Raw genomic sequence first — 23,836 nt, 5'->3', positions numbered from 1 at the left:
GGAGAGAAGTGAATGAATTCGGACCTGTTTGCGACGTCAGAACGTGGTGACACGCGAGTCGCAGTTCGTGCCAAGACTTGCCTCGAGAACTACTACTAATACTATTTGTTGGGTCACCCGTAACCGCGTAAAATGGGTCGTCATTCACTATGAAGAGCGATTCTCTTGGAGTAGGTGTGCTCCTCCCCGAACTCGATGGCCCAGCCTCCGTTGCTGAATAGCTGAGATGCAGTGGGTCCAGCCATGTATCTGTCTTGCTCCAGCTGGCGCGTCTGCGAGCACTGCGGACGTCTGAAATCGGAGACTGGGGAACTGAGAGCCCTGTTCCGGTGAGGTCTACCGCAGAGGAGGAGGAGCTGTTTGTAGAGTGCGACAGACAGTGCGGGTCCGTGCCATCCATCCGTTCCGTGCCCCAGTCTTGTTGTTGTTGACCCCCTCGACGCAATATTCACATTAGGGACGAGCACCGACACGGATGTGAATTAGTTTCCTTTCGTGGAAGCACGATTTTGAGATCGGAGTACATATCGATCGTCGTAGATCCACTACATACTAAAGGCCCTCCAGGCGCCACTAAGGCTCGTCACGTCTGACTGGCCGCTGAAAAGGCCCCATCAGACTATGTCGGTGGCTGCGAAAAACCCCTTCGCTATCTTGGACGGTGGGCTGACTTCGTGTCTCCCTTTGATGTCCTCACGCTTCTCCCAGAGGAGGCATCTCGCCCTTCTAGCCCAGTCCCTGCTGCTGAGTCTACCACTGCCTCCACTGAACCCGCATCCCAACCTTCCAAGGGTAACCAGCGCGGCGGTCGCTATTACAACAGAGGCGGTGGTGCCAACAAAGCCACCGACCGTCGATGTAAGTCACCACCGTTTCATCCTGATTCATACTAGTCATCTTTGATCAACCATCTTCTCGCCATCCTTCGACGTCCTTGGGTGTGACATAGTCGTCACGGCTAGTTGGCGCTCAGAGCGTGCAGCAGGATGGGTACGAGACGAATCAATATGGTTTGTTTATTGACCCCCCCACCATCAGAATGGCCCAGTGGCCCCAGTTTATAACCCAGTCGTTCAATTCAGCACTTGCCATTGATCCTACTGGCAAAGATGAATCTGTATTCCATGGACCATATACTCGTCTCCTCTATAGTCTATTCTCTTTGGATGGCCTGTACGAGATCGCGCCGAAGTACAAATTCCAAGGCACTCAAGATGCTTTCGAGCTCGTCACGATTTTTGTTGTCGAGCCCCAACGGCATCCAGTTTTCTTCATAGAAGTCAGACCCTCTGCTTCCTTGCCTTATGACTCTAAACGCGAGGAGGCAGATAATCAGATGAGGCGGCGTGTTAGGGACTTGCGAGTGAACTTGACTATCCCTGTTCTGTATGGTGTTAGTGCATTTGGCACTCGCCTCTCCTTCTACAGATACGATACTGGCTCGCAGGTGTTGACACCAGAGCAGATTCTGGTTCATCCGACTCGTCTTACGGATGTTGCGCCGGCTGATCGCTGGAACTGTGATGTCCTGCAGGCGGATGGGGCGCAACGCTTGAGAGAAGTTGTAGAGCAGGTGAAGCAGATGTGTGCTCGAATCTGATTGGTTATGTAGGTATACGATAAAGCTGATAGTCGCTTTTCATGCACTAAAGTCTTGGATGCAAAGACAGGATTCATCATCTTTTCCGTGCACACATCTGATATTATAAGCTGCAGATTGTGGCGTCGGTGTCTCCCCATGTGATCTCCGTGCGCCGGTGCCGTTGTTGCAATTGTTTTTGGTTCACGCCGGTGCCGTTCTTTGCACTGCTTTTGGCCGCGGCTTCGTCGATGTAGCTCTTCTAACGTTGTTGTTTATATTGCGTCACGCGCACGTCACCGTATGAAATTTCGTTGCTTCGTCTTTGTGGTTGGGCTTCTTGACAGACCGTCATCGTCAATGGCTACCGCATGCAATGTTTATGGAATCTTCGGTGTTCGTACAAGATTAATGATGGAATTACGGATGTGAATTAGTTTCCTTTTCCGCGAGTAGACGGCAATCATTTTTCAAGATCGCAGATTCACTATCTAGTAGTGCAGTCTGAGGTTTTCATGGCAGACGAAGATGGTTCAGAGACCGAGTGTCTGCAAGACATATTCACAGTAAGACGACTGCTCCCTTCTCATGTACAAATAGTCAGCCCTGATCAACACACCGAGCGATCTCACAGGATCCTTGGAGACCTCCTACCCCTGAGGCAACCTTTGCTCGATATGTCCGCTACAGAGACGAGAATGACTCGAAGGATTCTTCGTCAGAAGAAGTTGCGGTTAGGCTAGTCGGGTCACATCCCCTTTGGGGACATTATCTGTGAGAACGCGCCGATCTATGCTCCACCATACTTTTTACACCAGACGAAGGTGGAATGCATCCGTCGCAGTGGCTGAATACCTCGAATCACACCGTGACCTGGTTCGAGGCAGGTTCGTTTTGGAACTTGGTGCGGGAGGTGGTCTCCCTGGCATCGTATCCGCTCAGATCGGCGCGAAGAAGGTAAGTATTAACGTTATGCACAGACCAGCGAACGTCAGCTGAAATGGCCGGAGGTGGTCCTGACTGATTATCCCGATCAAGAACTCATCGATAACTTGACATACAACGTAGACCATAATGTTTCCCCGGCGGACAGGACGAACATCGACATACAGGTGAATCTCTTCTACTTCCAAACATTGCTGAGCATTGCCACTTATTCATGCCAGGGATACATCTGGGGGCACAAGGTACAGGGTCTCCTTGCCGCGTTGCCATCCACTCGTGATGGTTGGAGAGCATTCGACCTCATCATTCTCTCCGATCTCGTCTTTAACCACTCCCAGGCGAGCTTTGTTGCTGCTTCGCCATTCATTTCCCTAACTCCCATCACAGCATGACGCTCTCCTCAGAACCTGTGAACTTTCCTTGACCCCTCTCTCTGGCCAGCCCTGTGAACCTCCTTCGAGCCAGCCAGCACCCTGCGTGCTTGTATTCTATACACATCATCGACCCCATCTTGCACACCGTGATCTTGATTTTTTCACTAAGGCTCGTTCTCAAGGCTGGATCTGTGAAGAAATCGTGACTAGAAAATTTCCTGTAAGCCAGCCTCACCCCCTCAGCATGACAATACCTTGGTAACCACATCGAAGCCTATGTTCCCGGACGATCCCGGAGATGAAGAAGTCCGAGCTACCGTCCACGGCTGGAGATTGGTCCGTGGAACCTCAAAAGTAGAAACAGCCGCCGCATAGAGGTGACCTGCGACGCCATCCGGATAAGATGTGCTTTGTTTCACTACATCCTCACGTCGAGGGGACAATTTGGAAGAACGACGTATAGTACTACAATTTTTCGACATCATTATCACAATAATTTTGGCGAAAACATTGCCACGCTTCCAAAAACTCTAGCTAGTGGCAATATTCTCAAACCCAACGCTGCACGACTACGCTGTTAATCAGTCCAGCATCTTTGATCGATTGACTATCGTTATCTAGTACACGATTCGGGAATGTTGTCCCGATCGTGTAGGGACGCGAAGTATTCTCCGGTCGCGCGCTATAAAATAGTGAATGGGTACGAGGATATAGCCCAAAGACGGGAAGATGAACGTACGCGTTGATGAAGTTGCGAATGTCACCAACTGTGTGGGTGTGATTCATCCTGCATGGCAACCTAACACAGACAAATTTAAAATATTCAAATCGTTACAGGCTACAGTAGAAATGTACCTTGTCCCGTCCGCCAAACGAACTTGGACGGTCGTAGTAGGCTGTGTCTGATCGACTGCAAATAGGGTATCAATGCGTTCGCGCGCTGCAGGAGGGTTCCTGGTTGTCGAGGAAGATGAACTTGCGCTAGGGAATGAGCCAGGCATCGTGGCGCTCGTAGAAGCCCCATGAGTGAAGTTGGGTACAGGCGAGCCAAGTCTATTGCCGGAACCCGAGAAGGCCTTGGTTGGGCGTTTCTCTGGAACATAGTCCTCGTTTACTCTCTTCGTTACCACCACTTCAACTGGTTGCCCAGGGCGGACGTTCAATACAGAAACCGGGGCACGACTGAGACGATTGCCATGGATAAGTATCCAGGAGCGAAAACGGAGACATTCATACCCAGTGTTAATCTCTGTAAGAAGTTGCTCGTTTGCAGGGTCTGCATAGCTATAGAACTCGCCGTCTTCAACGCTGAAACCGTTACGCCAGAAAGTGATATTGCGTTGGGCAACTTCAACTTCTCCTTCTTCTGTACAAAGCGTGCGTCAGCAACTTTGAGATGATAGCTCCATTTCCAAAATTTCTCTTGCGATCACGACCATATGAAGCATGGAGACCAGCGACTTACCATCGGGTGCATCAGGATCAGGGATATACGTGCTTTCGACTTCGTCGCTTCCTAGCATATGACCGCCCCCACGAAACGCCAATGAAGGTGACTCCCCATGGACTGGATGGGGGGGACGAGTCACAGAAGTTCTCCAGAACCATAAACACAAGAAACCGAAAAAAATTTAAGATACATACTCAGCGGCCCGCCTTAGGATATCCTGGACTATCCTTGGACCCGGGTCACGACTTCCAGGGTTCTGCACGGAGATCCCGCTAACTATCCCGCAGGTAAATACGGTAGCGTCATGAGTAAGAAAAAACCTAAACCTTCGTTCCCCACCCGCAAACCAACTCTCGCCTCCTTTATCTGGACCTTCATCATCTTCATCATCGCTGGGTTGCTGGGGTCGTGGTGGCCCTGAAGATGATAGAGAAGAGAGAGTTGCTATTCGACCAGGTGCGCCAGGCCTTAAATTTAGTGCTCCTTGGTGAGTATTGCCCTCCCGTGCGTGCTCTACGATGCGAATCCACGTACCGAGATGGGGCTGAGTTCCCATTGCCTTCGCCGCCGTTCGGATCTCCAATTCTTCCTATACGGGGACCAGACTGTCTATTCCAGATCGATGGCGGTGTGTTCCCGTTAGACATGGCTTATTGTCTTGAAGGAGTGGCGCCTCCTCTTCACGAGGGTATCTAGGAGCGTTACGTCAGCATCATCCGCCTACCATAGTTGAGTAGATAATCAATGAGAACTAAATACACTTGCAAGTTATCATTTGAGGAGGACAGAGTCTCATACACTGCAATGAAATATTTAAAAAAAGTAAAAACCTCTACGCCGAAGGGGAGTCGAACCCCTGCCGCTTGCTTGGAAGGCAAGCATGATAACCGCTTCACCATCGGCGTGCTGTATATACCACATTTGGAAACTCAGTTAAAGGCAAACGACGCTCACCGCAGCGCTTGTATTGCCCCTTCCGATCCCCAAAAGCTGCTTCCACGTCTTCAACGTCTTAGTCGATAACCCACTAACCAACTCTAATTAACCACGACAGCGATAGCACGAGTGGTGCACGTCCATCGCGCCGATGTCGCTACAGCATTTTGGAAAGGGCGCTCTGCGGATTGCCAAAAATTACACCAAAGGTTACTCGGACACGCAAGCCAAAGTTCGTGATGCTACCTCGAACGATCCATGGGGTCCCTCCGGGACGCAGATGAACGAACTTGCCCAGCTGACTTACAATCAGTATGTTTCCCTCATCCGGTGAAAGAAAATAAAATATCGGTGCTTCTTACACACAAATCCACAGGAATGACTTTGTAGAGATCATGGAGATGCTCGATAAGCGGCTCAACGACAAGGGTAAGAACTGGAGACACGTCTTTAAGGTAATTGGATACAACCTCTTTACTTGCGGGGCTAACTTGTTTTGTTCCCCAAGTCGCTCACCGTGCTTGACTATCTCCTCCATGCCGGTTCCGAAAATGTCGTCCTTTACTTTAAAGACAACCTATATATCATCAAGACTCTGAAGGAATTTCAATACATCGATGAAGATGGCAAAGATTGTGGCGCAAATGTGCGACAGAAGGCCAAAGACATAACGAATCTGCTGAGCGATGCTGGCCGACTCCGGGAAGAGCGTCGCAGCAGAGCCAACATGCGTGATAGAATGCTGCGAGGAACGGAAACACCTGGATATGCACCCGGATATGATGACGAAGGCGACGAGAATCCTGTCAGAAGATCGTCTGGGAGTCAACCTCCCCGCAAGAATCGTGGCACAGACAAGGACGAAGAAGATCTTCGACGGGCTATCGAGGCCTCTAAACGAACGCTTGCTGAAGAGCAGACTCGGGCAACAGAGGATCGCGATTTGGAGACTGCGATCAGGCTTAGTAAAGAGGAGGAAATGAAGAGGAACAAGGCAGTAGAGGACTCTAATGCGTCAGCCTTGTTTGACGATCAGGCCCAATTGTGAGCTTTACTTGCTCGACCTTGTGACATTCCAATTGATATCATGGATTTCGGCAGACAAACTCCTACCAGCAACTCAAACAACCCCTTCCCATTCCTTGATCCCAACCCTTATGCCACTGGGCTCCATCCACAACCTCAACTACAGGCGCAGTTCACAATTCAGCCCCAATACACTATGCAACCCCAATTCACGTCCTTCAACCCATACCAACAGCAGGCTCAACAAGAAGCGATGCAGGTTAGCATTTACTCATCGCTCGCACGTTCACTATAGCAAATACTTGGCTTCCTAGGCTGAATATATGCGGCAACAACAAGAATGGCTACGTCAACAACAAGAGATACAGGCTCAGCAACAACAGGCGCTTCTACAACAACAACAGCAGGAGGAGTGGCTACGGCAGCAACAAGCACTGCAAGCCCAACATCAAGCCCAGCAACCGCTATTTGTCCAGCCTACGGGATTCGGGTTAGTTACCTCCAGATGGCATACACACACCTGCGGCTCATCCCGTCTTTTAGCTCAAACAATCCGTTCGCACCCTCAGTATCTCCAGCCCCAGCATCTAGCACGCCAGTTAACGGCAGCAATGGACCCGTTTTCAATCTACAGGGCACATTTGCCAACTCTTCTTCACCATCATACGTTTCAACGCCCTCTCCGGCACCGCCACTTTCATCTGCTTCGTCCAGAACGACGAATGGATTCAGGTTCCAGCGAACCGGCCAGGGGTCCAACGCGTACCGACCAAGAACACTCTCATCTCGCAAACCTCCTTGCTAATCGTGACGATGGACAAGACACCTTCGGAAACACTGGTATGCTTCGGTACGGTCAGACACAGGCTGGCCGGCTTGCTGTCCATAAGACCGGGGCTGGGGCCAATAACCCATTTGCGCAAGGACACCAGCAATCGACTGACCAGCCGTTTTTCTCCGTATGATACCTCATTTCCCCCCATTGCTATTGGGGTATGTTCCTGGACGACGATGGTATTAAAGAGACAGTGGCCTCTGGCTGTTTGGTCCCTGGGTCCATTACGGTTTTCTTCATTATCTCCTTGCCCTCTGGTCCTCACTTACATAATGTACATGCCCTTACCGTAAACTTCCTTCTCTCGTCGTTTGCTTCACTCTGCCGTGTTTCTGGATGTAAGTTTGAATTTGATCAATGATTGTGCTGAGCATGCACGCGTGTACCCGGCTCTTCCCAACATCGCAGCAATGGCAAGCAGAGGATGATGTCATATTAGTAGGGCGTGGGCACTGAGCGTGGGTCCTGTGACCTCAAGACTCCAGAATTACGCAGTATGCTGTGGTGCTTCCGGCAGCGCCATCCCTCTTAACAGGACGAGTGCCCTGTGTGGATTCTCATTGCAACTCTCCCTCTCATTTCGTGCTTGAGAGATAAAGGTACGTTGTCTCGCCCAAGACAGTGCATGGTAAAAGAGCTGGCTCCCAGAAAATATAATTTGGATTCCTACCTCACAATGCGTGCCTCGACTGTCGTTCTCGTCATCGTAAGTGTGGTTCTCAGTGACCCATATGTTCATTTGACTGAAGGTGACGCTAACGCCCCCATTCATATTAGGTCGCTATCATCTTTCCACCTGCAGCAGTAGCATTCATATCGGGATGCAGCTGCGACCTTCTCATTAATGTATTGTTGACAATGTGCGTGGTTCTCTCTTCCGCTCTTGGCAGCTCACCTGATGGTATCTTTAATGCAGCTTGGGATATATCCCCGGACACATCGTACGTGCTACTTGCATCCTACCTGGTGAAAAGCAAATAATACTGACTTGACAATCCAGCACGCGTTCTGGCTCATATACAAGAGGGCAAAAGCCGAGGAGAGATACGGAAGTGGACAGTACCATTGTACGTCAAAAGTTTGTTTTCGTGTTTTCGATGAACACTCATGGTGATCTCGACAATCAGATGTCGGAAGTGGACGGTACGAACCTGTTGGATCTGGCACTACTGCACCTGTCGCCGATCCCGGACCCAAGCAAAATTATGGAGCGACGGCTCCTGGGTATTGATTGCTACTTCAGCAAGCAGCTGCCTCTCGCCTTGTCTTTAGATCTGTTCATACTGTACATGGTAGAGTGTGGACCATTGTACTGAGTACCAGACTGTGCGGTGTTGTAGTATATCTGTGAGGTGTTGTGTCGTCACTACATTTATAATAATAGTTCATCGTCAGCATCGACGTTAAGAGGCTGTATAGCCGACCCTGTCATGGGCTCTCCACAGGACAGTGAGCTCTGGTCAAGAAAGAAGTCCTGTGGAATTCAAGTTAGTGAATCCATCATGGTCTTTCTCCATCACTTTCAACAGAACAGTCCAGTCAATGGATTCCATCGGAAATAAAGGGTGGAGTACTAACAATATATCAACGTTAGTGCCGCTGGAAGTGAGCTTAATACTGTACATAACGGAAGCTCGGATTCAGGGGTCACTATTTGCGTCGATGATATATTAACCGTACGGCGTAAGTACATGCTACGTACTGCATCGAGCAGCTTCAGGTCTGGTCACTTGGAGAGCATAAAGGACCACCGTACTTCCCAGGGCGGACAGCGCATCCAATCGCGCATCCAATCTATAAATCAAGATGAGAGAACCGCAGGCAATCCCGGATGACGGTGGCAGAATGAGAGCATTTGGGAAATCAAAACGAACGGTACATAAGGAAAGCATGAGCAGAGGGGCACAAATAACTGCAGACCCGAGAATAATATATATAAAATCGGCCAAGAAAATGCGTGCACTCCAAGAAACCTTGATATATAGACAGGATAAATTAGCATGCGCAAATCGCAGTATGAAGAGTTATTATGCTAAGAATGAAGGCGTGGGTCAAACACGGGGAAAGAAAGTCAGAAATATCCAGGCCCAGGTCGGGTAGGCAGAGGCGGATACGGCTCACCACCCCAGTAATGACTCCCAGCAATAACGACTTCGTCTTCATCTGCCTGTCCGTTCTCAACGAGATACATTGTCCGGCGACCAGCGGTCTTCTCATCAGACGGGTAGAAGGACGCATCGTCGTCCACGTCCGCCTCGGTACCGTCTCTGCCAGACCCTTCAACGTCCGCATCAACGTCTGCCTCGTCACCCATACTGTCCCGGCCAAGCCGCGCACACATATTCAGACTGGCATCTGAGAAGCGCGAAACAAGTCTGATTGGCTGCGACACAGGTTCGCCGTAGCTCAACTGTGATCCTGTCTCGGGCTGCGACTCATCAGTAGCCGTCCCCGTGGTTGTTGTGGTAGTACTGGTCCGAGCATTGCGTACATATTGCTGGCTGGGAGCCTGTTGTTCGGAAGACGACGTGTAAGATGAATGCACTGATGGACCGGACGAAGATCCTGAACGACTTGGAGTTCGGGACGTGGACGTGGACGACGGAGCGGGCAAACTGTGCGAAGTGGAAGATACCGATGAAAAGTGTTCATGGAATTTGGAAGTAAAGCCCGCCAGAAGCCGATTACCCGCTGCCAAAGATGCAGGACTAGGAGCAGGTGGAAGGGGTGCATCTGGCGGGGGCCGAGGCGGCGATAGTGGACCGCCCTGCTGACCGTACAGCCTGCGGTGGAGTGCAGCTGGTGCCCCAGAAATGTGTGTAACTGCTGGCGCTGAGTGTTGTCTCACCATCGTGGAGCGCGAAGGCCGAGCTAATAGATTAGCATTGGGGACCTCTTCACCCAGCTGGCCAACGTGGGCACTACCACCGCTATCCCCTCCTGCAAGAACTTGCGAAAGAGGTACCGGTGGATCGGGCTGAGGAGAAAGCGACCGAGACAGCGAATTTGTACCTTTCCTAGGATTTAATGGCCGCACAGGAGCCAAAGGAAGATTTATTGGATTAGCTGACCGAGGCACAGGCAATGGCGGAACCGGCCGCGACGGAGCCCGCATTGCTGCCACTGTCGGTGACGGCGGAACCGGAGACGGGTTGAGAACTCTTCGTGACGGGGTTGAAGGTAAGGGTGATGGTGGCGGCTGCGGGAGGGGCTGGCTAGGAGGAGGGGCAGGTGGACGGGTGGCAAGATGATGTCGAGAACCAATAATGTTGGGTTTAGAAGTTGTTACAGGTCCTTGCGGAGGGGAAGTTGGGACGAAAGATGGTGAAAGTGGCGTGTTCGGTGCCGAAAGAGCGGGAGTGGATACATCGCACGGACGGAGATTGAGTGCAGGTGGTACTGACGCCAGGGCAGACTTCGAGGGAATTCCAGAAGACGCAGGCCCCTTACGATTAGGTGGCGGGCTCATACTGGATGCCCGCCTTGGAGAAGCAGGTGGACTCGAGAGATTCAGGGTCAGCGGAGTGAAGCCAGACCTCGTGGGGGATGACGGTGCAGCGCCATTCCGAGCAAGAGGCTTGGGACTCGAAGGCTTAGGGAAAACGGGAAGTGCGGGAACTGGAGGAATCTCATCTTCGTCTTCATCCTCGCTCTCTTTTTGAGTCTTCTTTGACCGCCTTCGAAAGAAGGCCATGGCCCGAGATTTGCCTTTACCAGGAGACTTCCCTTGCGATTTGTTTGATGAGGCAGAGAGATACCCTCCGTCCGAGGTATAATCACCGTCTCGATCGTCACCTTTGCTGAGGTCAAGGGCTGCGGGTTTGATCCACTTCTTGATCCGTTTTTTGTCAGACTTATCTTTCCCCCGTTCTTTGGAACTCTTCCCTTTCGAAAGATATTGGCCTTCGCTAGAATACCCTGTTTCCACAGGACCTGGACTGGGGCTGTCGCTGTAACGGGTATGGCTCAGGGTGACTTCATGGCTGGAGGCACGTTGTGACTCCTGGGGCCGCTTGACCACTAGGTTCCCGCTGTTCTGTCGCTTCGAGTAAGATGACGCAATATCGGGAGGCAAGGAGAGCCACAAGTTTTCAGAAGGGAAATCATCGAAATGCACGTGTGGTGGTTCGGTAATGCTCGGTTTGTGCATGTGAACCTGCAGGCTAGGCACGTTTTCACCCACAATGTTTTTCTTGGGGGAACCGAGGACAGGCGAATCATCTGAAGCCGTGTTTGAGCTGTGACTCAAAGCTGGAGTAATCGACTGATGAGGTTTGTACAACAGGTCAGTCGACGGACTTGGTAGTCAAAGTGGGCGCACCTCGACGATCTCTGGCTCCGGCTCAGGATTGTTGGACGACTCTAGTTGCAGATCCTCCGGCTCCTCTTCCAATGGGCTGTTGAAAATCCAGTTTGCTACGAGTGGGTTCTGGGCGATTCCGAGCTCTAACGCCGTCTGGAGCACTGATGCTCGGATGGCATTCGAGTCACGGCTGGCAGGTCCCAATCTACGTTTTGTCTGGCGACGACGAGGGGTCTGAAGGGATGGGGATGACATGGGGGAATGATGGATTGGAAGGAATGCAACGACTTATGTGAAGTGAGGAGGGGTAATGACCGGATAAGATGCCTCGCCACTGTGATTGCTGGCTGCTGCAGAGTGAAATCAAATTAAGGAAAGTTCAGATAGCATGCAGCCATTCGCTTGTGAACGTGTGTATGGCCAGCAGCTGTCTGACTGGGTAAGTGTTGAAATCCGGTCCAGCCGCGTTGAGTTAAGTCAATGAAGGTGATAAGTGCCAGAAGGCTGCGAGACTCCGTCGATTAGCAGACGTAGGGGTGACCGAGTGGGGTCCCTACCTTGAAGCTTGAAGGCGGTCACGGCTGAATGAATGAAAATGTGGTCAGGGCACGGGCCAAAAAACTCGGCGCGCGTCAATTTCCTTTTTTGGAATAAGACGTTCCTGAAATCATTATCAATGATAGTATCATTACTTGTCGGCACGGAGGCAGAAGGAGGCGCTGAGCTCGTCAGTGTCAAGTACGACTAGCTAGGTTGTGTTTGTCACCATCCTGCAGTCTGAAACCTCTATCATGACTGGGCTGAGACGTGTGACTATCACCGGTCCCCATCCTTCTTTGCAAAAGATCAAAGCTGTCGGGACCCCTTCCTGACACACACATCTAATCATTCTTGTTGCCTGCACAGAGCCCGACCCGCTCACCAAGTTAGATCGCGCTGACGATGTCAGTACCACCAATAAGGGTGATGGGGATGCTGCCTTCCCAAGAACTCCGACCTGCATCAGACACACCAAGAGTCGAGGAGGACCCGAGACAGAGTGGGTAAGTCACCCTAGTTGTAACTAATCGAATGTTGAGTATTTTATACGTAGAGGCACAAAAAAAGATGGTATTCGCGCGGTCTACAGCTTTTGTCCGTTTCTTTCCTTCGCCGAACTATCCGTCAAAGTGGCGGTTCTTAGGTAGCGAGTTCAACCTCTCGACGACGTAGAAAGTCACTTCTTGATTACACTACCCTCGGGTTTATACCACACCGCGGGTCGAACGGGTCAGTATCAATAGTTCAACCCGTACCCGCTGCCCCAGGGTGCGGGGCACGGGGTTCATTCCCCGACCCCCCATGAACAACCCTACTCACGTAATCGCCTTGTTTACAAAGTCGCTGCACTTCCGGAAAATCGTCCATCCACATTCTCTAGCCAACTCATTACAATAATTTTACAGCGACGATCGAGCTTGACCCTCTAATATTAATACGTCTTCGAGCTGTCTGACCCTCTGTCAAATGCAGAACGAGTCTCAGTTTCTTAGCTCCTCGAGCACTGCCAGCTCCTTGCAGGCTCCTCGCACACCTTTCGAGCGGTCAACAAATCCTCCGGACCTACCATCAACTAGTGCATCGACGACACTCCATGATGTACCACAGACGATTCACTCTCGTTTAGCGTTCGTCAGGTTCCTTGGAGCAGGCGTCATCAAAGACATCAAAGCCCGCCTACCGTGGTATCTCAGTGACTGGACAGATGCTTGGAATTACCGTGTAGTCCCTGCAATAGCACTGATTTTCTGTGCAAAGTACGTCTACTTCTTTAACAATGTCAATCGTCAAGATAAAACACCAATTTGATCAGCGTACTTCCTGGAATTGCGTTCTCTCTAGATCTAATTGAGACAACAAATCAATACGGTATTTCAGAGGTCCTCGTTTCCACTTTCATGGCTGCCTTTATTTTTTCCGTGTTTGGAGCGCAGCCCCTGACCATCGCTGGTGTTACTGGTGCGCAGCTTCTGAGCCATAATGTCATCATTATTCAGATCTATGTATAGGTCCCATCACGGTCTTTAACAAGACTATTTACAACATCCTCATGATACAGTCCAACCCCCCCAACTACCTGCACTTTATTGGATGGGTGTATCTATGGGCTGCTGTCATTCACTGGATTACGGCTATATTGAACTGTGTGTCTGACGATTTGTACCCCGGAGTCAGCTAACCATCCTGTGAAGGGTGCAACTTTCTGAAATATGTCACCCTATTCTCTTGTGACACCTTCGGCTTCTACGTCTCGTGGATATACGTGCAATATGGCGTTCAGGTGATCACCAGACAGTTCACGGGCGGATTCGTCAGTGCTGCAGTTGCAATAATTCTCGCCATTCTCATGGTAGTAACCTCCTTCATATTCCAAAAACTCTCCGAGAAGCCATATTTTCATCGCGTCGTCCGACAATTCATCGCGGATTATGGTATGCCAATCTCGCTGGTGGCGACATCTGCAATGGCCTATTGGGGTCGCCTCCACTCTGCGAACGTGCTTACCCTACCAGTTGGTGGCGCGTTTCAGGCTGCAAATGGGAGATCGTGGCTCGTCAAGTTTTGGGAGCTTGATGGGAAGTGGACTGGTATTGCGTTGCCATTCGGAATTATCCTGTGGATATTGTTCTTTTTCGATCATAATGTTTCGGTCAGTGGACAGGCAGGCGTTTACCGTCGAGAAAACCTGACGTTGATTTTGTAAAGTCGCTGATGGCTCAGGGTTCTCAATTCCCGCTTCGTAAGCCACCGGGATTTCATTATGACTTTTTCCTTCTTGGCATCACCACATTCCTCGCTGGACTCATCGGCGTTCCTGCGCCTAATGGATTGATCCCCCAAGCGCCTATCCACACTACCTCCCTGCTGGTCATGGGTTACCCACCCCGTAATAGCGAAGAGAATGGGGCTTCGACTAGCCGGGTGGACTCATCCGTGACTCCTCATATAGAAAAGACGGAATATGAAGTTTCTTCGTATGACGTCCCTCGTCCGAAAGAGATTCCTGTTGCAGTTGTAGAACAACGTGTCTCGAATCTTGTTCAGGGTGTATTGTGCCTTGTTCTACTAACCGGTCCGCTACTACACGTTCTGGGTCTCATACCTCGGGGTGAGTCGGTCCTCGAATGTTGGGAACGCATCTCCACTAAAGATTGATACGCCAGGTGTTATAGCGGGCCTCTTGTAAGTGCATTGTATTTTGAAGCCCTGCTAACCAAGGAGACACTAACGTCCGACGACAAAGTTGGTTCATGGGCGCGGACGCACTTCAAGGCAACGGTATCACGCTCAAATTACTATATCTTATGCGCGACAAGTCGCTCACATCTGCCGACGAGCCATTGCGCAAAGTGCGCACGTCACGCCTATTACTGTTCGTTGGAATCCAGCTCGTCGGATTTGGTGTGACGTTTGCTGTTACGCAGACTGTCGGTGAGTTGTGCACTACTTTTTTTGGCCATGTGCATTCAGGTACGGCCTTTTGGGCTGACGTTATTGACATGTTTGTTTGTCAGCGGCAATTGCATTCCCCGTTGTTATTCTTCTCCTAGTTCCCGTCAGAACATTGCTTATCCCTCGACTCCCATTCACTCCGGAAGAATTGTCTATCCTTGACGGTCCTACGGCTTCCCCTTTTGTGAGTGTCGAGCACTCGAATAAATCTAGGTCAATCTGCTGATGCACTATGCAGACCATGGAGTCTGTCGGAGGCTCCCTGTAGTCGAAGCGATTCCCTGCTCACCGGCTAGAGCTCTTCGGTATCTGGTGGGAATTTGTATATCACTTTCTCGCTCCCGTTCTGTTTACGTTCCTATCTCAACTAGTAGAAATTAGAGACTGCTTATGTAGAAATGTATGCCGTATCACACCTCCGATACGAGGAGATACCTTCTGCAAGGGCTAGTGCAGCAGTCGTGCTTTGTTGATCTGTGTTCAGATTCACGAAAGGCCAAGCGCAAGAACGCTGTGAGCCTGCGAAATACAACTAAAGGTGGACGGTTTCATTGCCGTCGGTTTTCTTTCCCTCCGGCAACGAGAACTTTCGCACAATCTCGCTCCAGCAAGGTGAACTTGCTACGGTCGTCATCGTCCTAGGACAATACATAGTCATATCCCGGCGGCATCATCAGGTGAAGCCAGATGGCGACGACAATTCTAGCCGTCCCCCGCAAGCCGTAGGACACTCACCAGCCACCGTGGCGGGTCCACCGTTAGGAAGACTTTCGTCGCCCAGTGATCTCCCTACTTAAACTGAACAACATACACCACGACGTCGGGAGTATATGATGGGTACCTTTGCGAGTAAAGGAACGGGGAGTCCTCGACTTGTGAAGTGTATTCAACCGAGTCGGAATGGGCGTGCAGTCTAGGTCTGGATTAGATAGCCCGAAAAGCCAAGACTTACAAGTGACGAAGAGGAATGCTACTGCTACTTCGCGTGATCCGTTCGCATCGAACTGCGAGGCGTCGAAGCACTCGAACTGATGCGCATATAAATGGATGGGATGTTCGCCAATGACGATAAGACCGTCTGTCGTATCAGATTTCACCTCTCCCGTCTCATTAGGGTGATGCACGCGTTCATGGGCCTGGTGATGGACAGTGAAGAGGTGCGACCCACGTGTGTCTTATCATTGCGTGAGGCTTTGGCGTTGTTGGCAGGATTCGATTCTACGAAGAAGGTTTGAGGGTATCGGCGAGCGTGGAACCTAAAGATGGTGTTAGGACTGAGTGCAGGGTAGAGGGCATTGATACATGTGCTCGATAATTTTCTGAGATTGGATGATTGTAGATATCCCAATACGTCACCGCATCTTCCTTCGACACGTTTCCACCAGCCCTTACCCTATGCATCACCTCATGCAGTCGAAAACACCGGATGTTGTGGAGCTCAGACCTGCACCGCCAAATCTTCATTGATTCCTTGATCATGAAGAACTCACGGTGTGACTCTGATGGTGTGAACTGACTCATACCGACATGCAACTTGAGGAACGTGTGGGCTATGTATTGGGTGCCATGAGTAAGTCTACGATACATCGTTCTTTTCCCCTCCAAACTCCAAGATAAGGTGTGTTGGCGGGTTTGCCAGCGATGACGATGGGTGCGTACCAGAGTCTGAGGCTGAGGCAGCTCTACTGACAGTTTACTGTGGTGGTTAAGATGCAAAACGAATCGAAATTGTATCTCAGAGTGATGTACACGCAGTTGCCTTTGCGGAGGAAAGTCAGGTCGTAGGAGGACATTCCAACGGTGATATTCGTCGATGGAAGATTTCGGACGGGCAGCAACAGGGTCCGACCATGCAAGCGAGTGGCCTTGTGGAGTCTGTTGCCGTTTCTCAGGATGGCCAGTGGTTGGTGTCCGGAGACCGCGGAAACAAGGTGATCGTCTGGAATGCCGTCACTCACAAAAAAGTGCGCGAGGTCACAGAATATACCGTCTGGATATTGGGGGTCGATATCTCGAGCGACGGTACTAAATTTGCCGCTGTGGACTGGTTCAATACCAAAATATTCAGCATTGCTTCCGGTACCCGTCTCCTGCCTCCCCTCTCACACCAACATGTTGCTGGTGTCAAGTTCTCCCCAGACGGCAGTCGATTTGCTACCTTCTCAGAGACTCAAGGTTTCCGCGTCTACAGTACGCACGATGGCGGTATCTTGTTCGACTCAGGTCAAAACGGCTCAACCGGTCCATGGTCGAGAAGTCGTTTGGCCTGGTCGTCTGACGGCCAGCTGTTGTTCGTCGCGAACAAAGGCAAAGTCATTTGTTTCGACTTTTCCAAGTTATTATCTTCGGAATGGTCGATCCATGAAAACCAATCTCTGTTATATGTGGCATCCAACGGCAGATTCATTGCGTGTGCCGCAGGGTCATCGGTTTCCCTATGGGATTGTGTGTCCCACAAGCACTTCGGTAGCATCATCACATACACCTCAGAGATCAGATGCATCGCTCTCTCACCAAGTGGGAGGTATCTTGCATGTGGAAATGGCCAGAATATTACAATTCACAATCTCAAGGATGCCCTTCCCCCTAAGTATTTCGACCGTAATGTAAGTGAACATCCACTCGTGATGCATGAAGCTCGCATTGCTAACAATCATTATGCTGTATAACGCTTTAATCCGTCAACAACTCCATGCTCCTCAGCTTCCGCTCGTACAAGTGAGTGATGAGACCCTCAAGTCATGGGTACAGGACGACCCGACCAACACCGAAATGCTACTTTCAGAGGAGATTGCGAGCGCTTCACGTCCTAGTCACTACCTGCTAGCAAGCCGCGCTCTTATAAGAGCGCGATTGAAATATTTGGCACTTGCGATTGAAGACGCGAAGGAGGCGAGTCTGCTTTCTCACTGGGCCACGTAGATTTTTGCTCACATGCACCTCAAGTCCCTTCGGGTTCACTCATCGCCTATTGGCTATATCGCAATGGCGGTAGTTCTACTTGGTCAAGGCGATCGAGAGGGTGCACTATGCGCATTCGACCTTGCCTTTCTTGATTGTGAGCCGCGCGAAAACAAATTTCTCTTACTTCTGAAGGTGTGCAGCGTCATCTACTTCCTCCTCACAATTAATTCACGCCCCGTTCAGTCTATCCTTGTGTTCGAATCCGGAAATCAAGAAGAGGCGATAAGACGTGTTGAGTGCCTTGCTAGGAGCGCAAACAATGAGAGTGACGATGAAGTCCCCTATCTTTACACTCAAGCACGTGCTTTGCGTTATGCTGACATTTAGGTATCACCGCTGATACATTGCGCAGGTCCTTGGAGTTATGTACATGAGGACGGGAAATTACGGACATGCGATGCCATTGATCGGGTTTGCGACGGATCTAGCCCCAAAGAACAAACAATGTTCTCTGCTAGTGGCGATCACACTGGTAGGTCTTTTGCAGTCACTACCACTTCCTATTAATCTAACCCTCCATGAAGATATTTGGGTGGAGTTTCGGTGGACTGGACATCGCTGCTCAGCAGTGTCTATGTGAATCCCTCTATGCTGAAGAACGTACCGCCGAAGCCGTGGACATTCTCCTCAATATCATCAGGACATCAAACGAAGAGAGGCAGGGGAGCGAGGCAATTGCGAACTGGATCACGGGTCTGTCTTTTCGCTGCCAGTCTGGTTGACGTGCATATTCATGTCCGTCGTCAGATTTCACCGAAAAATGCACTACCACACTGGAGCACGTTGGCGATGAAGGCTTCCGGTCTGCAAAATATGACGAAACAATAAAACTGTCCTCGGCTGCATTGTCGCTCAGTTCTCCAAGTCCCACAGGTCTCCATATCATGCGGAGCAAGGCTCGAGCAGCAAAAGGATTGTGGGAGGATGCACTGCAGGACGCGAACGAGGTATGCATAGTATCCTTCTTGTACGAGTCAGTTCCCTACAATTGTGATATAGGCAGTGAAAGCGGACCCCTCCAATCCTTGGGGCTATGAAGCCAGACACGAAGCACTTCATGGAGCGAAATGGTATGACGAAGCGATTGATGCTTTCAAGTCTATGCTGCAAGCGATCGAAAAGTCTCCTGACCCTGCAATCAGGCGTATGTATCTCCCGTATGAAGCTAATATTCCCAAATGACTGTTTCGCAGAACTGCGCAAGAACTACATTTCTCCTTCTGAAGCGATTGCGGCTATCCATCGTATCGTTCGCGAGATCCTCAAAAGTTGTCCCTTCGTCGTCATCGATGTCACTACTGGTCGCCTTTGCGATGGTCCTGAGCGGATGCGTATCTTTATGGCCGATGCAGCGTTCAAAGAGCTTGTTTCGTCCATGACTAAACAAGTAGATAACGAGCGGATCCTACGCTTGGTTACAAGATTTTTCGGATACGTCATGTTCTCGCACGTATGGCAGGGGAACGAGCCATTATTTCAGGATGTCAACGTTGAAAAATCCGTGTGGAACCTTCCCTACACGTCCCTCAATGAAAAGTTGCGCAATTTCTGCAAGGAGACGCGCAGACTTGGTTATAACTGGGCATGGTCGGATACGTGTTGTATCGACAAGTCCACGAACTCCATCCTCAATCAATCTCTTACATCAATGTATACATGGTATGCGAACTCGGCAGCCACGCTCGTATTCCTTGCCGGCGTAGCTCACCCATCCAAGCCCGGAGACCTTAGACGTAGTTTATGGATGGCACGAGCATGGACTTTGCAAGAGCTTCTCGCACCAAAATTCGTCTTTTTCTATGACTCTGAATGGAAGCCATACCTTGGCGACGCTGTCGTGAACCACAAAGAATCTCCGGCGATTCTACAAGAACTAGTAGATGCTATTATGATTCCCCGCGGAACCATCGTCACGTTCTCCCCAGACGATCTCGGGGTGCGCGAGAAACTTCGTCTCGCTTCGACGCGCAATGCGATGATCGAGGAAGACGTCGCGTACTCTCTGATCGGGATATTCAAGTCCAATATTAGGCCTCAGTACGGCGAAGGAGCTAACGCTCTCGGACATCTCCTGGAAGAGATCGTGACCCGCTCCGGCGAGGTCTCCGTGCTTGCGTGGTCAGGAAAGTCATCGTCATACAACAGCTGTCTCCCAGCTTCCCTTTCCGTTTACAGTCAAACTCCTCACAACCTTCCGTCACTCGAAGGGGAAGAGATGGAGACCTGCATCACAAAGTTACGTGGCAAGTTGTCCCAGCAGGAAGCCCTGAGCATCTATAATCAGATTAACCTTCTTCCACCCGCCCGTTTCGCGACCCAACGTCTACATCTTCCATGCGTCGTCTTCTCTGTCAGGCGCCTCCGAATACAGGCGCTACGTAGTGGCGACGAAAAGCTATATCGCGCCAAGGTATCAGGGCTTGGAAGAGTAGAGTTCAGGACGGCAGATGATCTCCCGCTGCACGAACCAAAGAAATTCGTCTTCGCGCATCCGTGGATTCATCGTATCCAGGGTCCGAGTGGTGAGGTTGTCGCAGAAGGTGACTCGCTGTCTGATACCGACTCTGACTCGGATTGGGATGGCGACGCTAGATCTGACGAAGTTGTGGCTTTACATACTGTCTCCATGCCTCAGGTTGACGACTATACCCGGGCGCTACAGATGATTGCTCGCCTCGGGCAGCCGTTCAACGCGCTACTTCTCGCACAGCAAATGCATGGAGAGTACAAGAGAGTTGCTGCAGAGAACGAGATTGTCATCTCTGGACTCGGAACCGACATCACCTCCAAGCACATTCAGGTACAAGTGTTGGAAATCATTTGACGTATGTTTAGACTCGGCTGCTGGTATTTAAAGTTGGTCTGTCTTTCTTCTCCTATTGGTCACTTTTTTCTGTTCGTATTTTTCATGCTGTCCTCGTTGGTTTGCTTGTTACATGGCTTGTGAGCAAGCTAGTATTAGTACAGGGGTGTTCACCCTCTCCGTAACTTCTCGTTCCCTGACAACCTGGGCTCCGTGGCTTTTGCTATCCACAAGACCTTCAAACTGAGGTTATCCAAGAACTCTTCTATAGAAAGCTCTTTGCGATTTGGTAGAGCTTTTCACGTTGCTCATTATCTTGTTCCTTCACCGATTGGCTCGCATGAACGACCCTTCGAGTGAGTTATTTTCTGCCAGTTTCTCGACTATTAGACAGATTTTCGCTTCATGCTTTCCGTAGAGATTTCGAAGGGACGCATCTCGAGCACTATATACCAACATCCCAGCAAACTACGCTCGAGTATCTTATCGATAAAATCAACATTCGGGTTTCTACACAGGTTCCCACGTAGCTCAGAACTCTATTCCGGATGCCGATATTTTACAGGGAAAGGTTAATAGAGGTACAGCCAACGTTGATGAGACCGTTCTGCAGATTATGTAAGATCGACCATCAGCCATACACGGAAACTGGTCGGACAATGGTAGGACTTACGAATGAGTCGCCCGTGCAGCATGCGGCCTGTGATGTGCAACTAGCACCCGAGCCCACGCCGAGTGCGGTGATGGGACTACAGCTGAGGCCAACTTGGCCGGTTATACTACCAAGGCTCAGGCCCAGGAGCCCCAGGAGGCTGGTTACCCCGGACGAGTTGGCCTGAGGAATGCCACCTTAGTCAAGGGCCTCGCGGCCGCTTTTGCTTGTAGTCAACTTACATCTTGCACACTGTTGCAGCAATAGGTGGTGCCGCCGTTGCACTGGCTTTGGCGAACGTCGAGAGGAGTGGCTGCTGCCAGGACGGCGAAGGAGGCGGTGATGGCTGCTGCGAGGCGGGGGAACCTTGTCTTTTCTGTAGACTCTGGCCGACACTTGGCGGTTTTTATATCTTTCAAGTCCTTTAATCTATTCCGCCGCCCCCTGGTATCCATCTTGACCTGTCTTTGCCATTGCCTCCAACAGATACATAATTTACTGGCACTCGGCAGGGCAAATGGAGTCACGAGATAGTAAGTTTCTGATCCCGCGAAAATGTCCACGGCCAAGGGCTCCAGTCGCCGTTCACGACAAATGACCCTTTCCTACGTAAGATGACTGGCTCCTGGGGAGACCCCACGGGTTGATATTTTTCCAATTTTTGCAGGAAATGAAGGTCAATTATGTCTCGGCGACAAGAGCTAGCGACGGCCTCGGAGAGACAAGATTCGAGACACTGTCTCCGCGCACCGTTCGCCCGCCGCCGACAAATGATGTGCTCGAATACTAACTTGAAAAGTGGGTAAACCATCTCCGTTCTGCCATATGGTTAGCCTGGACTCCTTACGCGCTGTGCAGCTGCGGTGGAGAATTGCAGACGAAGGTCGTAAGGCTGCAGTTATTGACACTGGCGGATATGAGGTTTTTCCTTTTGTGAGCGTCCCGATAGACCATAGACTCCCTGGAAGGTTCTCTGTAGCGAAGTTGAAAAACCGATATCCCTGTTCAGCTGTTAGAGTTCCTCAGGGTTGGAGTGTTCATGGATCACTCTCTCATTCCCGTCCTCTTTGTGTTGCCATCCTAGCTAGATCATACCAAGGAGTCTGATGGGATGCTTGCGCCGTCTGGAAAGTCCTCAAATGTTTGGAACGCATCTCTACTAAAGATTGATATGCCAAGTGTCATGGCAGGCCCCTTGTAAGTGAATTGTATCTTGAAGCCTTGCTTTTCAAGAAGACACTAACGGTCGGCAACAAAGTTGGTTCATGGGCGCGGACGCGCTTCGGGGCAACGGGATCACGCTCAAATTACTATATCTAGTGCGCGACAAGTCGTTCGCACCTGCCGACGAGTCATTGCGCAAAGTCCGCACGTCACGCCTACTACTGTTCGTTGGAATCCAGCTTGTCGGATTTGATGCAGCGTTTGCTATTACGCAGACAGTCGATGAGTTGTGCACTCTTTTTTTGCCATTACATTCAGGTGTGGCCTTTGGAGCCGACATTACTGACATGTTTGTTTGTCAGCGGCAATTGCATTCCCTCTTGTTATTCTCCTTCTAGCTCCTGTCAGAACATTGCTTATCCCTCGACTCCCATTCACTCCGGAAGAATTATCTGTCCTTGACGGTCCTACGGCTTCCCCTTTTGTGAGTGTCGAGCACTCGAATAAATTTAGGTCCACCTGCTGATGTACTATATAGACCATCGAGTCTGTCGGAAGTTCCCTGTAGTCGAAGCGATTCGCTGCTCACCATCTAGAGCTCTTCAGTATCTGGAGGGAATTTGTACATCATTTTCTCGCTCCCGTTTTGTTTATGTTCCTATCTCAGCTAGTCGTAGAAATTGGAGACTACTTATGTAGAAATGTACGCCATATCGCACCTCCGATACGAGGAGATACCTTTGCAAGGACTAGTACAGCAGTCGTGCTTTGTTGATCCTTGTTCAAATTCACGGAAGGCGAAGTGCAAGAACGCTGTAAGCCTGTAAAGTACAACTAAAGGTGGACGATTTCGTTGCCGTCGGTTTTCTTACTTTTGTACGACTTCGTCCTGGTAAGGTGAGCTTACTATGGTCATCATCGTCCTAGGATAATACGTAGTTATATCCCGGGCCATCATCAGGTGAAGCCAGACGGCGACGACAATTCTCGTGGTCCCTCGCAAGCCGTAGGACACTCACCAGCTGCCGTGGCGGGTCCACCGTTAGGAAGACATTCGTCGCCCGGTGATCTCCCTACTTAAACTGAACAACATACACCACGACGTCGGGAGTGCATGATGAATACCTCTGCGAGTAAAGGAACGGGGAGTCCTCGACTTGTGAAGTGTATTCAACCGAGTCGGAATGGGCATACACCCTGAATCTGGATTAGATAGCCTGAAAAGCCAAGACTTACAAGCGATGAAGAGGAATGTTACTTCGCGTGATCCGCTCGCATCGAACTGCGAGGTGTCGAAGCACTCGAACTGATGC

General features: G+C 50.5%; 10 protein-coding genes and 1 non-coding gene across 11 annotated transcripts; 8 read left to right on the top strand and 3 right to left on the bottom strand.

Moving 5' to 3' along the window:
* Nucleotides 1-1,039: 1,039 nt before the first annotated feature.
* On the top strand, nt 1,040-1,600 carry F5J12DRAFT_717407 (uncharacterized protein; the record flags this gene model as incomplete). The annotated part of the gene is made up of 1 exon (XM_051741056.1): nt 1,040-1,600. The coding sequence occupies one exon, from the start codon at nt 1,040-1,042 to the stop codon at nt 1,598-1,600; it is 561 nt and encodes a 186-aa protein (XP_051602377.1).
* A 276-nt stretch (nt 1,601-1,876) lies between these two features.
* Nucleotides 1,877-3,564, top strand: F5J12DRAFT_526803 (putative methyltransferase-domain-containing protein). Its single transcript, XM_051739886.1, has 7 exons — nt 1,877-2,145; nt 2,214-2,353; nt 2,404-2,536; nt 2,590-2,691; nt 2,746-2,862; nt 2,912-3,118; nt 3,172-3,564. Exons 1-7 carry the CDS (start codon nt 2,095-2,097, stop codon nt 3,271-3,273), a joined length of 852 nt encoding a protein of 283 aa, XP_051602376.1. The 5' UTR covers nt 1,877-2,094; the 3' UTR covers nt 3,274-3,564.
* F5J12DRAFT_817518 (uncharacterized protein) lies at nt 3,366-5,134 on the bottom strand. Its single transcript, XM_051745134.1, has 8 exons — nt 4,883-5,134; nt 4,675-4,815; nt 4,543-4,620; nt 4,364-4,494; nt 4,135-4,264; nt 3,754-4,080; nt 3,638-3,697; nt 3,366-3,580 (listed from the first exon to the last, which is right to left on the bottom strand). Exons 1-8 carry the CDS (start codon nt 4,993-4,995, stop codon nt 3,448-3,450), a joined length of 1,113 nt encoding a protein of 370 aa, XP_051602375.1. The 5' UTR covers nt 4,996-5,134; the 3' UTR covers nt 3,366-3,447.
* Nucleotides 5,135-5,181: 47 nt separating this feature from the next.
* Nucleotides 5,182-5,253, bottom strand: F5J12DRAFT_t80. The gene has a single exon. It is a non-coding gene; the product is annotated as a tRNA-Gly (tRNA).
* Nucleotides 5,254-5,435: 182 nt separating this feature from the next.
* F5J12DRAFT_904568 (uncharacterized protein) lies at nt 5,436-7,275 on the top strand (the record flags this gene model as incomplete). Its single annotated transcript, XM_051748543.1, has 5 exons — nt 5,436-5,596; nt 5,661-5,739; nt 5,793-6,328; nt 6,386-6,569; nt 6,625-7,275. 5 exons carry the CDS (start codon nt 5,436-5,438, stop codon nt 7,273-7,275), a joined length of 1,611 nt encoding a protein of 536 aa, XP_051602374.1.
* Nucleotides 7,211-7,687, top strand: F5J12DRAFT_526741 (uncharacterized protein). The gene is made up of 2 exons (XM_051739885.1): nt 7,211-7,483; nt 7,585-7,687. The coding sequence occupies exons 1-2, from the start codon at nt 7,306-7,308 to the stop codon at nt 7,599-7,601; spliced, it is 195 nt and encodes a 64-aa protein (XP_051602373.1). The 5' UTR covers nt 7,211-7,305; the 3' UTR covers nt 7,602-7,687.
* F5J12DRAFT_526717 (uncharacterized protein) lies at nt 7,609-8,554 on the top strand. The gene is made up of 6 exons (XM_051739884.1): nt 7,609-7,744; nt 7,794-7,851; nt 7,923-8,005; nt 8,062-8,086; nt 8,146-8,212; nt 8,273-8,554. Exons 2-6 carry the CDS (start codon nt 7,822-7,824, stop codon nt 8,374-8,376), a joined length of 309 nt encoding a protein of 102 aa, XP_051602372.1. The 5' UTR covers nt 7,609-7,744; nt 7,794-7,821; the 3' UTR covers nt 8,377-8,554.
* A 4,245-nt stretch (nt 8,555-12,799) lies between these two features.
* On the top strand, nt 12,800-15,252 carry F5J12DRAFT_817505 (anion exchanging protein). Its single transcript, XM_051745133.1, has 8 exons — nt 12,800-13,244; nt 13,301-13,446; nt 13,497-13,631; nt 13,680-14,137; nt 14,194-14,596; nt 14,652-14,670; nt 14,732-14,919; nt 15,003-15,252. Exons 1-8 carry the CDS (start codon nt 12,955-12,957, stop codon nt 15,164-15,166), a joined length of 1,803 nt encoding a protein of 600 aa, XP_051602371.1. The 5' UTR covers nt 12,800-12,954; the 3' UTR covers nt 15,167-15,252.
* A 2,673-nt stretch (nt 15,253-17,925) lies between these two features.
* F5J12DRAFT_890652 (uncharacterized protein) lies at nt 17,926-20,728 on the top strand (the record flags this gene model as incomplete). The annotated part of the gene is made up of 7 exons (XM_051747424.1): nt 17,926-18,036; nt 18,088-18,180; nt 18,257-18,376; nt 18,429-18,597; nt 18,652-18,851; nt 18,904-19,048; nt 19,098-20,728. 7 exons carry the CDS (start codon nt 17,926-17,928, stop codon nt 20,726-20,728), a joined length of 2,469 nt encoding a protein of 822 aa, XP_051602370.1.
* Nucleotides 20,729-21,266: 538 nt separating this feature from the next.
* On the bottom strand, nt 21,267-21,861 carry F5J12DRAFT_765984 (hydrophobin 2; the record flags this gene model as incomplete). The annotated part of the gene is made up of 3 exons (XM_051742185.1): nt 21,602-21,861; nt 21,381-21,542; nt 21,267-21,314 (listed from the first exon to the last, which is right to left on the bottom strand). The coding sequence occupies exons 1-3, from the start codon at nt 21,812-21,814 to the stop codon at nt 21,267-21,269; spliced, it is 423 nt and encodes a 140-aa protein (XP_051602369.1). The 5' UTR covers nt 21,815-21,861.
* A 757-nt stretch (nt 21,862-22,618) lies between these two features.
* On the top strand, nt 22,619-23,007 carry F5J12DRAFT_700658 (uncharacterized protein; the record flags this gene model as incomplete). Its single annotated transcript, XM_051740501.1, has 2 exons — nt 22,619-22,841; nt 22,886-23,007. Coding segments are annotated over 2 exons (345 nt in total), but the record flags the coding sequence as incomplete, so codon positions are not given.
* Nucleotides 23,008-23,836: the final 829 nt, after the last annotated feature.

The sequence above is a fragment of the Pisolithus orientalis genome (assembly GCF_024613125.1).
Source record: "Pisolithus orientalis strain OTSU chromosome Unknown F5J12scaffold_7, whole genome shotgun sequence".
NCBI classification, from domain to species: Eukaryota; Fungi; Basidiomycota; class Agaricomycetes; order Boletales; family Pisolithaceae; genus Pisolithus; species Pisolithus orientalis.
Note: the sequence above shows the minus strand (reverse complement) of the source record. Positions and strands in the feature narration are given on the sequence as shown.

Excerpts from the sequence above, each read along its gene's own strand:
- F5J12DRAFT_526803 (XM_051739886.1), top strand. The coding sequence starts at position 2,095 with ATGGCAGACGAAGATGGTTCAGAGACCGAGTGTCTGCAAGACATATTC. Across the intron at positions 2,146-2,213 it reads GTCTGCAAGACATATTCACA|GATCCTTGGAGACCTCCTAC; the intron begins GTAAGACGACTG and ends GCGATCTCACAG. Across the intron at positions 2,863-2,911 it reads TCGTCTTTAACCACTCCCAG|CATGACGCTCTCCTCAGAAC; the intron begins GCGAGCTTTGTT and ends CTCCCATCACAG.
- F5J12DRAFT_817518 (XM_051745134.1), bottom strand. The coding sequence starts at position 4,995 with ATGTCTAACGGGAACACACCGCCATCGATCTGGAATAGACAGTCTGGT. Across the intron at positions 4,495-4,542 it reads ATCCTAAGGCGGGCCGCTGA|AACTTCTGTGACTCGTCCCC; the intron begins GTATGTATCTTA and ends ATGGTTCTGGAG. Across the intron at positions 3,581-3,637 it reads ATTCGCAACTTCATCAACGC|CGCGCGACCGGAGAATACTT; the intron begins GTACGTTCATCT and ends ACTATTTTATAG.
- F5J12DRAFT_526741 (XM_051739885.1), top strand. The coding sequence starts at position 7,306 with ATGTTCCTGGACGACGATGGTATTAAAGAGACAGTGGCCTCTGGCTGT.
- F5J12DRAFT_526717 (XM_051739884.1), top strand. The coding sequence starts at position 7,822 with ATGCGTGCCTCGACTGTCGTTCTCGTCATC. Across the intron at positions 8,006-8,061 it reads ATTAATGTATTGTTGACAAT|CTTGGGATATATCCCCGGAC; the intron begins GTGCGTGGTTCT and ends TCTTTAATGCAG. Across the intron at positions 8,213-8,272 it reads CGGAAGTGGACAGTACCATT|ATGTCGGAAGTGGACGGTAC; the intron begins GTACGTCAAAAG and ends CTCGACAATCAG.
- F5J12DRAFT_817505 (XM_051745133.1), top strand. The coding sequence starts at position 12,955 with ATGCAGAACGAGTCTCAGTTTCTTAGCTCCTCGAGCACTGCCAGCTCC. Across the intron at positions 13,447-13,496 it reads GACCATCGCTGGTGTTACTG|GTCCCATCACGGTCTTTAAC; the intron begins GTGCGCAGCTTC and ends ATCTATGTATAG. Across the intron at positions 14,138-14,193 it reads TTTTCGATCATAATGTTTCG|TCGCTGATGGCTCAGGGTTC; the intron begins GTCAGTGGACAG and ends GATTTTGTAAAG.